Below are 15,464 nucleotides of genomic sequence, written 5' to 3'. Positions count from 1 at the left end.
GCCGCGCGTGGGCGGGGCTACGGGGCCGGCAGCCGCGGGGCACGCCGGGACGTGTAGTCCGGTGTGGGGGGAGTACCCGGCATGCTTCGCGCGGAGCCACCCCGTGAGGTGGCGGCCGGGGCCGCGGCCTTCGCCCTCTCCCTCTCTCCCTCTCTCCCTCTCCCACCCGCGTCCCGTGGCACGGGTGAGGCCTTGTGGCGCCGGAACCTTGTCGCTGCCCTCGACCGCCGCCGCTCCCGCCTCTCCGGAGCGCAGGCTCCGAGGGGCGGCAGCCGTGCCAGCCGTCGGGGAGGGCTGAGTGGGTCTGCGGCCGGCGCCCGGGCCCCTCTCGCAACAGGCGTTCGGGGAAGGGGTCGCCGGGGGGCCCTCGGGGTTGCTCTGCAGGCCTCTCAGATAGCCACGGATGAGACACGAGCGCCTTTTTCTGTGAAGCCTCGTTGAGATAATGTCTCTGCGGAGCCCATCTTTGCGCTTAGGTGTTACTGTCGAACCTTTCCGCTAAGGAAAGTGTTTCATCTGGGAGCGCGCAGTCATTCCTACTTAAGGATGCAAGAAACGCTGGTTTGCTTGACAGCCTCATGTGTACATAGTGTGTGAGGTGTTCTTACTGAGCATAGAAATAAAAGTACCTCTGACGGGACAAAGCAAGCTGTGCGTAAACCTGCTTGCTACTGCAGCGTGTTTGCACAGGCCCTCTTGACCCAATCCCTCCTCTCCGAGTTGCAACCTACAGGCACTGACGGAGGCACCGTTTCAGATGGGGCCGCAGATACCTGGTGAGATCAGCGTCGAGGCAGGTAATAGGCTGGATTTATTTTACCATCTGGTCCCAAAACATTAGAAGAGGGATTTTTCATTCTCTCACAGTTCTCCCAACTGTGGTTTTAAGAAACAATGTCAAATGCTTATATGGACCCCAAGAAAAGAATGCCAGGGATTGGCAATGCTGGGTGACCTGGGAGACCGCATTGAGGCTGAAGGGCATGGTAGAGCACCTTCCTTCTGGGGGAGTACAAAAAGCAATTAAGTTTCTTTATGGAGCATGGCAGCTGAAAGAATAAAAGCCATAAACTGGTACAGCAACCAGATGGAAAAGTTGAGCAAAATTTAACTCATAAATAATAAGAGGAGTTTCTCTTGCAACTGAAGAAAATTAAGAAGCTGAGGCACTGACTAGATTATGGTTGTATGTGAGAAGCATAAAGCTGCCAGAAAATGTAGAGCAGATGAGGGAATAAATCAGCGTGATCTCAAGAAGGAGCTTGAACTTGGAAAATATAAGCAAGGCGTTTGGCGCTTGCTGTTAGTTCCTCACAATCTTTAGCAGTGAACAGGATCATATCAAACACATCTGATTCCCTTCTCTGTTGTTCTCCCAAATATTGGCTAGTTACCTAGGCCAGAGGGGCGAGAATAAGGTCTTTAACTGCGGATGCAGCTGTATTGGAATGAAGGTGTGTTGTGGCATTAGATCCATAGATTCATTCTCCCTGAAAGAACAGCTTTACAAATCAAAGTAATTTTTATGACAGTGTAACGAGTTTGTAGCGGGGATTGGCGGCGTTTTGACTCTGCTGACTACCTGCACACAAGACCTTGATAACCATGCTTGCAAATTGTGAAAATCTTCATGTTAACTACTCAGGAAAGCTGTTACTTCATGAGAGGAGCAGTACATGCTGGCTCGTGACTTTGCAGGGCACCTCTCAGTCCTACAGGCAAAGGAAATTGGGTTGGAGGGAAGCATAACATGACATTCAGTTGGGAAAAGCAGTCTTGAAAATGAATGTTCTTGAATTGAAAAATAGTGCTTATTCCAGTACAACTCTTGATTGTGCGTGGATTTTGGTTTTGTTCCTCTTCCTCCTCAGCTCTTCCTAAGCCCTTTTCTTCTCATCCAGCTGTGATGTCTTGCCTTTCAGAGGTGCTGCAGGGCTGGAGGCCTCCTGGGCTCTGTGACTCATCTGATGCTTAATGGCGCCATAACGTGATCTGGCATGTCAGGTATCCCGTGTTTACTTTCCCCCACCAGGCCTGCTCCACCTCTCTTCTGCCCAAAGCCACCCCTCGACAGGGATTGTCATTTAATGTACATTTTGCCCAGTGGCTTCTACAGCAGAGGCCCAGCTTGGTTAGACTCTCCTCATTGTCATGGTGTCATTGCCTAAAAATAAGAGGTAACAAATCTGCTGAAGAGATAATAAAAATAAACATTGTCTTACCCATGAATAACAGCAATCTTTGGATCATAATAAATATCTAAAAAAAAGTGCATTGTGATTAAATATTGTGAAGAGCGTAAGACAGTGTTCTCCAGTGTCATATGGTACATTATACAATTCACAGCCTATATTTCATAAATTATCAGTTTATTGTGTTGACAGAGCTGCCAGAAGCCAATCCTACTCAATATAATAAAGTCTTTCCTTTTCTGATCAACATGTTTTAAATATTAAACAAGTTTAGTACACTTCAGATGATACCTTCTACCTGCCTCTGAATCTTGTCGGAGTTGCTTAGCTGCAAAGCACAAAGTGACACTCTTTTTTTGGGTCACTGTAAATAGAGAAGCGAGACACTGAGGAGTAAACATGTCACGGATTACATTGGGAAAGAGGTGATAATTTAAACCAGTGTCAGTCTGGAAATGATGATTTGACGGTAGACAGAATCCTTTAGGGAGAGGAAAACTTATCCTACCAGGGCGGCTGGGTGGGGAGCCGAGAATAAAACTCTTTTCAGAGGGTTCTTTGAAGTTAATGGTAGTGCAGCTGGGCAGGGGTGGATGAACCCCCCGACTAAGGCGGTCTGCGTACTGCTGTCTTCACAACCATTTCCTATGACAGAAGAACGTGTGCTGCCGGGCCCCCGCTTCGCACTGGCGGCTCTGTTCCTGGGGCTCTGTCTGCATGGGCTGCTGTGGAGATTCAGTCTACTTTCTGGGAATATTGAGGGATTTGGGGTGAAAACAAGCCAAAAATCTGGTTCCAAAAAAAAGTATCTAAACTCATGCATGTATAAATAAATATAAAAACAGATATATAAGCATGTACATATGTATGTATATTGTATAATACACAACAGTATATAATATAATAATATTATGTTATATACACACAGACTGCATATTCTTTTCCACCCAAAGATTGATGTTTTCAGAAGATTTTATTTACAGGGAACCCCCTCAGCAGTGCGGGGTGGAGTAAGTAAGGTCTGGCTAGAATAGATAATTGCTCTGCCATAAGCAATGGCTCTGGCCCCCTTCCAGCAAACATACATGGGTGGGCAAAAGGGTCTCTGCTTCACGTATATGATAATCCCATGGCGGGCGGGTGTCTCGTAATTCAGTTCATTGCTGTGCTTCGCATGCATGCAATCGCTCTGCAGAGGCAGCTTTCCTTTCTTTTGGGGTATATTTTATATATCGGCAAAGACAACCAGGAAGAAAAATGTTGCATTAAAATAAGAACAGAGCCTCGACTGCTTAAGCCCTTTCATTTTTATTTTTCTTTTTTTTTAAGCCTAATTCACCTTAAAGAATCTCAAAACCAACCACAAGGGAAAGATCTGTGAATTTTTGTAATGGAAAGCGGTAGCCTCTAGGGCCCAGAGGATATGCAGGGAGGCATTTTCTCTTGCTGGTGCAGCTGAGAGCGAGCGAGCGAGCGAGACCTGGAAATGAAAGTAAAGAGATCAGAAGGCACATGGAGGGAGCTGCAGGGGCAGCCGATCCAGAAGCAGAATGCTGCCTTCTATAATTAAATAGCACTTACTATTATTATTACTTCTAGTAATAATACATTAATAATATCTCTAGTAATACAATACCATTTATCAAGGAAAGTTTATACATAGTGTGGGAGGGAAAACCCAAGGAGAGGTGAGTCCTTTATTATTATTTTGGGGGGGATTATTTTTGTCTTAAACCATTTCTGTATGTGTGTGTGTTTGTGTATGTAGAAAGGGGTGGACTCGAGAAACAAGAAAATCTGGATGTTGCTTCATTAGAAAGTAAAGGTTTCAGATAGTAACTGCATGGATGAAACGTTGTGTAATTGCAAATAAAAAAAAAAGTGGTGAAAAATAATATGGGCGAGATTTTGAAGCTAACCCCCTCTTCCGCCAAAAATGTGGGGTTTGCAAAAAAATAATTGTCAGAGATCCTAATCCCACCCCCTGGAAAAAATGTGGTAGTAGTCTAGAAGTGGATAGCTAGGGGAAAAGCCCCTGGGTTTGTATGAAAAACTTAGTATTAATTGCGTTTGTGCCTGTTTGTGGTTTGTGGGTTTGAGAGCTGTGTTCAGGTCTGTATTTAGGCTGCAGTTTTCCCCCTCTTGTTTGGTATAAACCCCATGAAGCAGCAGAGGAGCCCTTGTGGAATAGCTTTCCAGATGCACCTTCCGTAGGGGCTTGTAAAGTTTATCAAATAAGAAGGTTGTGGGATTTTTTTAAATTTTCTTTTCCTCCCCCCCCCCCCCCCAATTCTTCAATGCTTTAGACAGTTTCCGGGTGGCAGGGGAGGTTTTGTTTTTTTTTTTAATCTTAAAGCCGCCTCCCAGACTCCTGGAGATGTGTGATTCTCATTTAAGCGGATGGGGGGTGGGGAAGGAGGAAGAGTATGTTGTGGTTTGTTTTCCTTTCCCCGGGGGAGCCTGGATATCTCCTGCCGCGGGAGACCCCTCCCAGCAGGACCGGGGCGGCGGGCGATGCCGGGGTGCCGGCGCCCGGCCGGGCCGCGGGGGGTGCGGGCGGCGCGGCCGGCCCCTCTCCGTCCCGGCCGGCCGAGGAGGCGCTTTTGTCCGCGGCGGCGGCTAGGCAAGGCCGGGGATCGGCGGCCTAGTGCTGGGGGTGGGGAGGAGGCGAGCGGCGGCTCCCACTCCACCCGTGTTGGGAAGAAGACCCGGGATTTAATTTTTAAAACGAGGCAGGGGAGGGCCAGCTGGGTGGGCACGAAACCAGGAGCAAGTGGCCGAGGGACGGGCAGCGTCACCCCGCCGCCTCCTCCTCCTCACTCCTCGGCTGCACTGCGGTGCCCCGCGGGCTGGGCCTGGTGGGCCGGGGCAGGAGGAGGGGTGGCCTGCAGGGCACGGAGGGGCTACGCGTGGGGTGGCCTGCAGTACAGGGGGTGTTACGTGTGGGGCACACGGCTGGAGGGAGCTGAAAATGGGGTGATGGGGGCCGGGGTGGTCTCTTGAGGCTTTGACCACCACCTCCGTCCCCCTCCCCGGGCAACTTGCGTTCGCTGCTTTTCTTTTTGGCTGGGGGTGAGGGGATTGTCGCCACCTCGCCCTGTATTCACTGGAGGTGTTGCTGGGTGAAGCCGGTGGTGCCCTGATGACGGCCATCCCGGTGTGGCTGTGGGGCAGGAGTAGGACCGGCAGGGTGCTGGGGTGTGGGAGAGCGGCCATGGAGGTACCTTGGGGTGGTGGGTGCATGGAGGGACGGGGTTGTCAGGCCCAGTGGGCCCAGCACGGTGGTGGGGACTCCCGGAGCTGTCGGCTGCGAGAAGCGTTCAAACCCAGGGAGTGGGGGCATGGCAGAGGGCAGCCACGGGAGCAAGCGGGGGCCCATGTTTGTAGTGGGCTGTGCGGCTCGTCTTCTGCTTGACGTGAGTCCGGTTACCCATCCTGCTGCACCACTGAGGTGGCCATACTGCGGCCAGTGAAAGACCATCTTACAGACTAGTGCATCCTGGAGCCTTTTGCCTGGAGGAGAGTGCATGCAGCCTGGGGCTGAGCTCCGTTCTCAGCTCTACAACCTGCCACTTGCATCTTGGTGCACTTATTTCTGGCTGAAATGTTACAGTCAAAGCCTGGAAGTCAGTCAAGTGTGAACTCATGGCCATCCCAGAAATATAGTATGAAAAACTTTGCCCAAATTCGTCTCTGGCAGGGTTGGGAATAACACCCAGGTCCTTGATAAGGTAAATTCAAGTCTTTCTGTTCATCTCATAGTGTCTCGTAGAGTGTATCTACCCAGTTTGTGATTGAGTCACTCTGTTTACTGGCTCATGCTTCCTTCTGAAGGCAAGAAAACCATTTTGCCTGTCTGCAGCATTTTATTTCTGTCTGGCAAATAGTTTGTAACTCATTGACAAACTATGAATAAAGTCCTTTCTAGATGTTGGACCAAAGAGGATAAACATCTCTGGACTGGAAGGATAAGAGCTTTGTAGTGGAGATATAAATACTCTAGATTCAAATTCTGCTGGTGATTTGAGCAGACAAGTCTGGACAGACAGATGTGGTGGGCGAAAAAAAAGAGGATGCTTAGGCACACTGCTTCATGAAATGTTTTCCACTGCGTTTCTAAAAATATTTGAAAGACTGAGAAAACAAAAGCTAAACAGGCTCTGCGCTTAAAATTAATTATGCATCAGCCATGGTATGGCGTGCAGCAGAACTGAAGTATTGCATGTATGGGTGGCTCACTGTGTGTTGGGTTTGCCAGCGTAACGAGTGTGCGGCTTGGTCCGAGGGTCAAATGGGACACCGTGGAGAGGCTGCAACGACATGGGGAGACAGAAGTGACCGAGTTTGCCAGGGACGTGGCAGGGGAGGAGGCGTGAGGAGCAAAAGGAGCCCAAATGGTAGCCTCCAGCAGTGGCGGGGCAGGCAGGACAGGGGAGAGGTCTGCCACGCATAGGGGAGGGTGCTGGTGTGGAGTCTGATGGAAAGGGAAAGGTGGTTATTCCCGAGAGATGTGAAAGAAGTTGTTAGGGCAGCAGCATGTGGTGTGCATTTTGTGGGTGTAGCCATGAGGAGATGAGTCTTATGTGCAGATTTGTGACATAAGCCTGAAGGTGTGTCGGAGCTTAACAGGAGAAGCTGGTCACCCACTTGGAAGGAGAAAGGAATGTGGGGCAGTATCAAGGAGCAACAGTCTGGAGTGGAGATCAGACCTGTGGTTTTTGTCTAAAGAAGGCAATGGAAGGTCTTAGGTTGGAGAACGTTCACTGTGGAAGATGAGGGCAGGATTGCAGAGAGTAAACAGCATGCAGGGCACAGAGGGGTTTTTTTAGGAGGGTTTTGTAGCAAGGATCAAAACTGTAGCTGGGCATTGTGGGACTTACAGAGGTGTGGTAGGTTGGTCAGCTATCCACATGGAGCAAGGATGGAGATACGTATATTGGATGCAGTGGCAATGGTGGTGAGGAGAGAAAAAACAGTAGGGGAGCTCTAGGATGCAAGAAGAGTTGGGTAGCTCTAGGAAGGAGATGTTCTGGAGCCTTTCCCTGTAGTTCTTTGGCTCCACTCCAGCTTTTGGTGGTAATGTTTGAATGCCCTTCTCTGTGGGTGAGCAAGAGTAACCAGTGCTCCTTGTAACACATGCCCACATCCTGTTGTGTAGGATGTTTTAGCAGTGGGGTCAGGGTAGCCATGAAAGCAGGTACTGATCTCTTCGCTCCCTGCAGTAGTGTTTTAAAAGCTGAGCTCAGAAGCAGAGGTTGAAGCTTCTGTGCGTATCAGAAGCTTTTCAAGGTGATGATCTGTTTTGTGGATACACATAATTGTGAAGGTGTGCCACAGCATTTTTGGAGTGCAGCCACTGACTTTGTGATGACCAGCCAGTGTCAACTGCTCTCCCCACAGTTCCCAATAATCTCCCTCTTTATCAGATCCGTGGGCTGCCGCTTCACTTCCCTGACTTTTGTTCTCTCCAGTGTGGCTCATGTCAGGGAGCAGCAAGAGCAGGGCTGCTCCTCCAGGGAGGACAAGCTAGGAGCCGAAGGCGATGATGACGGCCGCCAGCAGTGCCCTCGCTAACTAGGGTACAGTCCCACCATATCTGAACAGCGCAGGCAGAACAAGTTGCTGATAGCAGGGGTCCATTGACAGTCCCAAAGAAGATGAGGTGGTGAATCGGGTCTAGGGTTCACCCAAGGAGTCCAGCAGTAGGAGATGGTGCTAGAGACAGGACTGGAGACAAGCTGCCTACAGTGCAGGTCCAAGGTTTTTCCAGGAGAGAGGGCTGAGGACAGGTCCACCTATAGTATAGCTCAGACAAGGCAGTATGCCTGGACTTGAGCTGAAATGGAGCTCCTGGACCATGAATGGGCAGAGGGTGCGTAGGTGAGGGTCCAAGGTGAGACCCTAAGGTTTGGGGCATTTCAAGCCTGTTAGTGCACTCAGGGACCAGACAGCTAGAAATTCCTCCTTCCTCCCTGTGGTTTCCCCCATGAGCCATTGTGAAGGTCCACTTGACTCTTTTGCTCCCTGTCCCCCAGTTTATCTCTTGTGTTTATCTCTTGTCATTTCCCATGGCGGCTCTTTCCCCACCCTTGTCTCTGATGGCCCTCGCAGTTCTCCTGCAGTGGTCTAGGGTTGCTCTGTCCTCTTTCATGGCTTTCACTGCTGTCTATGTGGAAATGGTTCCTACTGCTCCTTTTCACCTTGTCTTTTTTCTCTCTCTTACTTCTTCTGTCTTTCCAGAATTTCATACAAGGAGAAGTATCAAATGAATTGCCTCTGTCTCTTATTCTACCCCTCAAGCCTCTCTGCCTGTGGTGTTGGTGATCATATAAACCTCACAATCTCCTTGTTAAATTTCCTTCTTTCTTCCTGATTGCTCATTATCCAGGCTATCTATAAATCATTCCAGGCCTTCTGTTGGTGTTGTGCTGAAGTCTACCTGCTCCGTCGCTTCTGTTAAAAGCCTTTGTAGAGATGCTGATCATCACTCACCTTGTCTGTTGGCTTTCCCTTTCTTGCTGCACTGCCCATCCCGTTCCAAATGCAGCTGCTTAAAATCTTCTACCTGGTGCTCAGACCCGATTGCTCTCAAATTTAATGTCTGATGACTTACAAACTGCACAGTGTCACTTGCAAGCTCTTGCTTTCTTCTGCTGCCACTTATTTCTGGTCTTTCTCTTGTTCCTGCTTTTCCCCCTTCCCCCAACTCTCCTTCTTGTTAAAGGGCAGGTATCAATTCTTCTACATTTTGCATGGCACAGAGCACAATCAATAAGGGCTTGCCGAGTTGTCAGGATTGATTTTCACATACCTTAAAGGTCCCTTCACCCTTTTCCAGACTGAACATGCCAGAGATACTGTAAGATACCTTAGGGATGGTCTTAATGTAAAAGGGAGCTGTGAGATAATGCTCTCCAAGCTGTTGTAGAGTTAGAGAAATTACTTTTGTTTTTCCTGTGATCTCTTCAGAGGCAATCCCAGGCTTGGAACGCACAACATCTTCAGCTCCATCTCATCTCAGTGTTTCTGTGCTTGCTGCCTTTGTCCCCAAGTTACCATTCCTCAAAAGCTGAGCATTGTTTGTGATCACAGCTGGTTGATGGCAGGGCTGGGAAATTCACTTTCCCAGCAACTCTGTTTTGCCACAAAGTGCCATCCCTTCTGCCATTTATTCTTTTCTTGTGTGGCAGACCTGTGTACCTTGGGGAAAGGTCAGGGAGCAGCCATTCTAAGCTTTGCTCCCACACTGCAGGGGATGAAGCTCAACTATCTAATGGTATGATTCAAGCCCATTTTTGTTGAGAAAAGGGACATTACTCCAAAATGGCTCCAGCATACTTATTTGTCTGTGCTCACAGAGACCCAGACTGGATTTGATCAAAGCCAGACAAGTTACTGTGCCCATTTGTGTCCCTGGCTAAGTGAGGATAACTCTCTCTTGAGCCTTCCTCAGGCACTGCCCACCCCAATTTAAAACACTGCAGGATGGGGCCCTGTTCCCTCTTCAGAGGAGCATTCCCAAGTCTGTGCTGCTCTTGCCTGCTGATTTTCAGCACAAAATTCCAATTGCATAGATTCATCGCTGTCCTTTTATGAGGACCATGGCAAGCAATTCCATCTCCTTCCTTCATGTCTCTCTGTGATATGCCTCTATTTACCTTACATAGATTACTTGTTTTGTCTGCTGTGCAGTAAACCAGTTTAAATCCAGCCCAGATAAATAGTGGTCAGAATTGCTTATCGTGGGAGGGTCTCAGCATAAATTCCTGAAATGACTGCCAGTGTAGGGGGAAATGTTGATTTAAAAATAAAAATTTTTTTTTTCCTTTCCTAGAAGGCAGTCATGATAACACTTGGTTCCCATTGCTTTGTTTACTGGCAGCCTCGCTCGAGAGCTCAAAGTGAAGTAATTCCTCTTTGCTCATGTATCCTGGCGGTGGCATGTGAGAAAAAGCAGATACTTGGTAGTGAGCTCCTTGCCGTTCTGTATCTGCAGTGTGGATAAATCACGGACTTTGGTGTTCAGGGCATCTGGTCTGGAACATTTTGTTAGTAGTAAATTCAGGCACACACAAAATACTGTGCTGCTTAATTGCCAGCAAGACCTAAAATGACTCACAATGTTTTCTTTCTTTTTCTTCTTCCTGTGCAGCAACTATAATGGAGAGACAGAAGAGAAAACAAGAAATAGAGAAAGGACTTCAGTTCATTCAGTAAGTGGACAACCTCATTGTTTCCTGTGGCTTTGGAGGTGGTTGTCTTCGTATCGAGGATTGCAGGAACTGAGTTCTTCCTATTCACTGCTTTGGGTCTGCTGCATGGGAAAGCAATATTGGTACTGACGATTTTCACTGTGATTCTTCAGGGTGCTTCTTGTCCTGCCAGCTCTCTAAACTTGAAATTCTATCATTTTAATTTCCTTGGGTCTTACCCTCTGCTGCAGTTCCAGGATGATCTTTATAGTCAGCATAATGGTAATAGTACTTGGACCTTCTACTTCATCTTCAGCCTGAAGATCTCAAAGTGCTCTCTCAGCAAGGTTATCCCACCTTTCTTAGGAAGGGAAGTAGTGTTTCTATTTTGTAGGTGGGGAAAGCAAAGTAAATGACTTGCCAGGTACCCCATATGGTGCCTATATGAGAAATAGATGACCTGGGCTCTTTTACAGTTGCCAACCTGGTAGGTGCCCGAGGTCATTCTTCTGTGAATATCGTGTGGCCTTCTAGAGCTTGAAGTAGTTGCTTATGTAGTAGTTACAAGTCCAAGTACTTCCTTATAAAGTAAAGTAGTGTTTTTTCCCTCCAGTGTTTGAGTTAGCAAAGGCCTCGGACTCAGGTCCAGGTCCTGTGGTGAGTAAGGAAGTAGCAAGATTCTAATCAGATTGGTTTGGGTTTTTTTAAGGTCTGCTTTGAGTCCTGCAGTTGTTATGGCTGAAATCTGTGCATCTACAATAGGAAAAAAAGCCAAATCTTCCATGTTACCTATTTATACCCTGTGGCATGGCAATGATATTTTCACCTGTTGTGGTTTAACCCCAGGCGATAACTAAGGACCACGCAGCCACTCACTCGCTCCCCCCACATCCAGTCAGATGGGGGGAAAGAATCGGGGAAAAAAAAGTAAAACTTGTGGGTTGAGATAAGAACGGTTTAATATAACAGAAAGGAAGAAACTAATAATGATAATAATAACAATAATAAAATGACAATAATAATAAAAGGATTGGAATATACAAAACAAGTGAAGCACAATGCAGTTGCTTACCACTCACTGACCGATGCCCAGTGAGTTCCTGAGCAGCGATCCACCCCCTGGCCAATTCCCCCCAGTTTATATACTGGGCATGATGTCACATGGTATGGAATACCCTTTTGGCCAGTTGGGGTCAGTTGTCCTGGCAATGTCCCCTCCCAACTTCTTGTGCCCCTCCAGCCTTCTTACTGGCTGGGCCTGAGAAGCTGAAAAATCCTTGACTTAGTCTAAACACTACTTAGCAACAACTGAAAACATCAGTGTGTTATCAACATTCTTCTCATGCTGAATCCAAGATTTAACACTATACCAGCTACTAGAAAGAAAATTAACTCTATCCCAGCTGAAACCAGGACATGACCCTAGTCTGAGATTAAATGGGGCTGATAACCCAGTTTCAGAGAGGCAGTTGTGAGGTTTATTTTGGTAACATTTATAAAAATGTGCAAGATTCCTGGAAAGAAAATAATGTAGAAATAACAGGGTGTTGTTCATGCTTCTGGAGTGTATCTTGAACTCTGAACCAGGGGCAGTGTCATTTGTTGGCTTGTTTTGATGTGGAAGAGGGGTACTCCAATTTTATAAGCAGAACAAATGTTTCTACATTTCCTGTAGTTAATTTTAAGGAGCAGCTGATGATTAGGTTGGATTAGATGAAATCTAAAAAATGTTTATGCTCTGACCAATAAGATCATGTATACAGTGTTATATTTCAAAGGTGGGGAGGGCTAGGAAAGGTGCTAAGGATTTCTCTAGAGCCTAGTGTTTTCTCCTTGAAGAGAAAAAATAAATACATGTGAACCAAGCCTGGATGACTCGGATGGTCTGATTTGAAGAACAGAACCTTTCTCCTAACTCTCAGTGCTGTTGTGGGGTAGGTGTTATCCACACAAGCACTGCCAGTTTTGTGGCACGACTTGGCAGCCAAGACAGCTGAGTTAAATGGCCTCCTGAACCTGCAATGTTTTCTTACTTTTGTGGTGTAGTTGTGGAGGCATGTGGCTGAGTTAATACAGAGGAAAGTGATTGCATTTATCACTCTCTCTTTGGTCTCACAGAGGACTTGAGGAGGTCTTGGAGTGCCAGTGTGGTGCCTCTCATTAGAGCTAGGTGCACTTAAAATATGCTTGTATTCTCCATGGCAATCTCTCCTGGGACTTTCTTAAAGATGTTGTGTTTTTAGGTGGCTGTCTGAAGGCATGTTACAGAGAATTGTGTTATGTGCAGAAAATAGCTGAGAATAAGATTCCTCCAGTCTGAGATGCCTTTGGGACCTGACCATCTCTTGACACCACTGTGGCCATCGCTGAGTGTAATGCTCCCTAATTGTGTTCTCTTTGCCCCGGCTGCCTTTGAAGTGATAAAATGTTCAGTAACTCACTGAGATCATCAACACAGGACCAGAAAGATGATTTCTTTATCAGACAAAAGCCCTTGTTTGCCTGGATGCCTGTTTCATGAGCCTCTTATCTTCTTTTTTTCAGGTCCACTTTACCCCTAAGCCAAGAAGATTATGAGGTAATGAAGAATTTGTTTTCTGAAGTTGGGAACCCTCTGGTTAGCAAGATTTGTTCTGTTGCACAGCCATTAGTTTACATACCAAAAGTGGAGAGCGTGGGATGGTCTGCCACAATTTGTCTGTAACTTAAAGTGTTAAGGTTCTGACAGTGACAACTTTCAGGGAAAGGAGAAGACACTTGAGTGTTCGAGAAGAAAGGAGATTTGACTGGATTATTCTCTTCTACCAAACGATTGATGTTTTATGGGAGAGTGGGGAGGCAGGAAAGTCTTGGTGGGCGGGAAGTTTGCTAAAACATATGGAAGGGAATGGGAAATTGGGAAACCCCTCGTGCCTCTGAATATCCAGTCTGTTTGCTTTCTCCTTGCTGCCCAGGCCTTTTTGCAGAAGCTGGTGAGAAACCTGTTTGCAGAGGGCAATGATTTGTTTCGAGAGAAGGATTTCAAGCTTTCACTGGTACAGTATGTAGAAGGGCTGAACGTGGCGGATTACGCAGCCTCCGACGAGGTTACCATCCCAAAGGAACTCCTGTGCAAGCTGCATGTCAACCGAGCTGCCTGCTACTTTGCTATGGTGAGTTCCTTCCCAAGTCATCCCCAGGGGCCAGGGAGGACATCATGGTCACAGTGCCATGCAGTTGGAAAAGATGTCAAGAGGGGTTTCACTTGGTTTTGTCCACGCCCTGTTCCAACACTGGAGGAGATGATGACACACAGAAAAGTCTGTTATCTCCTCATGATCACACTGTTGTCTTGCAAGACCAGAGGAAGGATGTGAAGGAGAGGGGGCCAGGCCTAGGGTACTGACAGTGCAGTTCTGGTCCATGTTGGTGAGGAGTTAGTACAATCCAGTGTCTTCCAGTCCTGACTGAGCATTTCGCTGGAATACTGTTTGAGTATTGCTCTGGAGGCTCCTGCCTCCTCAAGTGAGGCACTGGAAGACAGCGAGAAGGGTTTGGGTCTTGACGGAACTTTCAGTACACACATGGAAAATTATTCTGAAATACTCAGGCTCTAAAAGGCTGCATGCTTCCATTTTCCTAAGGAATCCAACAGCTTTACTCTATGGCACAACCCCAGAGCAGGTCCATCCTGTTCATAATGAGGCTGAGTCCCATGAACAAAATTAGCAAGCAGTCACATAATTAAAGACTGTCAAATGTAACATGCCCAAGGTAGAGGGGGAGGCAAGATAAGGTTGCTCAAGCAGCCTTAATTCTGGCATTCACTGATTTTCAAGTGTTTTGAATTTTGCAAGACTTAAGAAAATGGTCTGTTACTGTAGGCCTTGCGTGTTTGTACGCTGGTCTGTGTATGAGGTGATACATGTATGTTTAACTGCCTTTTATATTTCTGTGTTCTGCTGAGAGATGAAATGTTTGCATTCACACAGAAGGAGAGGTTAGTCTGCTGTGCCTCAGCTGACTCAAGGTGGTCTCTTCCTTGCAGGGCTTGTATGAGAAGGCACTGGAAGACAGCGAGAAGGCTTTAAGTCTTGACAAGGAGAACATCCGAGCACTCTTCCGGAAAGCCCGCTCCTTAAATGAACTTGGAAGACACAAAGAAGCATATGAGTGCAATAGCCGATGCTTGCTGTCCCTCCCACATGTAAGTTTTTGACATACAACTTTTCTTGATTTCTGTGGCTCGCCACCTTCCTCTTCCTTAATATGCTTAGTGTGAGGCTAGAAGATAGTGGAAGGGGAAGCTTGGCTGTTGCTGGAAACATGCTTATGCGCAGAAATTCTGTCTCTCTGATTTGAAGATGTTTGACCCCCTGTGTTTCTTCAGTCCAAGTCCCCCTCTACAGATAGTACTAGCCAGAGACACTGGTTAGTGAGGGCAGGTGTGGTGGCCTATTTGTGAAGAGCAAAACCCTACCCTAACAGAATGTGAACTAAAGCCATGAGATTGTTTTAATTAGCTGGTTTTATACGTCTAATGGGAGTCACTAGGAGCATGGGACAAATGGGAACTGGAGCACTGGAAGGAAAATATGTATACTCTTCCTGTTTTAGTTAAAAATGTCTCATGTTTTACTTACTGATTGCTAAGACAGGCTGATAAAGCTTTTTATTCCTTCAGGGACATGCAAAGGTGTCCTTGACATCATATTTCATAGTTATTTTTATGTTCACAGGTGTGAAAATCTTTGCATTCAGAGGGGACTATCTGCATATACTAGGCCCTATATATTTTCCTGACATTGCTTTTGTTGAGTGTCCTTTTAGGCCAAATACTGAATAGGAAACCAGACTGTGATTAGATGGATTCTAGTGAGCACTGGTTGTCCTTGCTAAATTTGGTTCTGATCCATCACAGTAATACTATTACAAGAAAAATGCATCTACATCAGCAGAAGTTAATTTTCCTTTATTATTAGTGTTACAGAAGCAATCTTTGAAAGCCTTGTTAGGGGTTAGTTATTCCTTTTGTATAGCTTGTAAATTCTAGTTTCTTTGACTTGGCAGAACAGGGTGACCAAAACATGAAAGGTATCAT

General features: G+C 46.9%; 1 protein-coding gene across 2 annotated transcripts in view; it reads left to right on the top strand.

Annotated features, from left to right (window-relative positions):
• Positions 1 to 3,580: 3,580 nt before the first annotated feature.
• Positions 3,581 to 15,464, top strand: part of ZC3H7B (zinc finger CCCH-type containing 7B) — a 48,650-nt gene continuing 36,766 nt past the window's right edge. For both annotated transcript variants that reach the window (XM_010561626.1, XM_010561546.1), the window contains exons 1-5: positions 3,581 to 3,880; positions 10,345 to 10,405; positions 12,929 to 12,962; positions 13,339 to 13,536; positions 14,412 to 14,570. In XM_010561626.1, the coding sequence (XP_010559928.1) occupies positions 10,353 to 10,405; positions 12,929 to 12,962; positions 13,339 to 13,536; positions 14,412 to 14,570 (444 nt within the window). In that variant the 5' untranslated portion in view covers positions 3,581 to 3,880; positions 10,345 to 10,352. The remainder of the gene's footprint in view (positions 3,881 to 10,344; positions 10,406 to 12,928; positions 12,963 to 13,338; positions 13,537 to 14,411; positions 14,571 to 15,464) is intronic.

This window comes from Haliaeetus leucocephalus, unplaced genomic scaffold (assembly GCF_000737465.1).
Source record: "Haliaeetus leucocephalus isolate CR32 unplaced genomic scaffold, Haliaeetus_leucocephalus-4.0 Scaffold0, whole genome shotgun sequence".
NCBI classification, from domain to species: domain Eukaryota; kingdom Metazoa; phylum Chordata; class Aves; order Accipitriformes; family Accipitridae; genus Haliaeetus; species Haliaeetus leucocephalus.
Note: the sequence above shows the minus strand (reverse complement) of the source record. Positions and strands in the feature narration are given on the sequence as shown.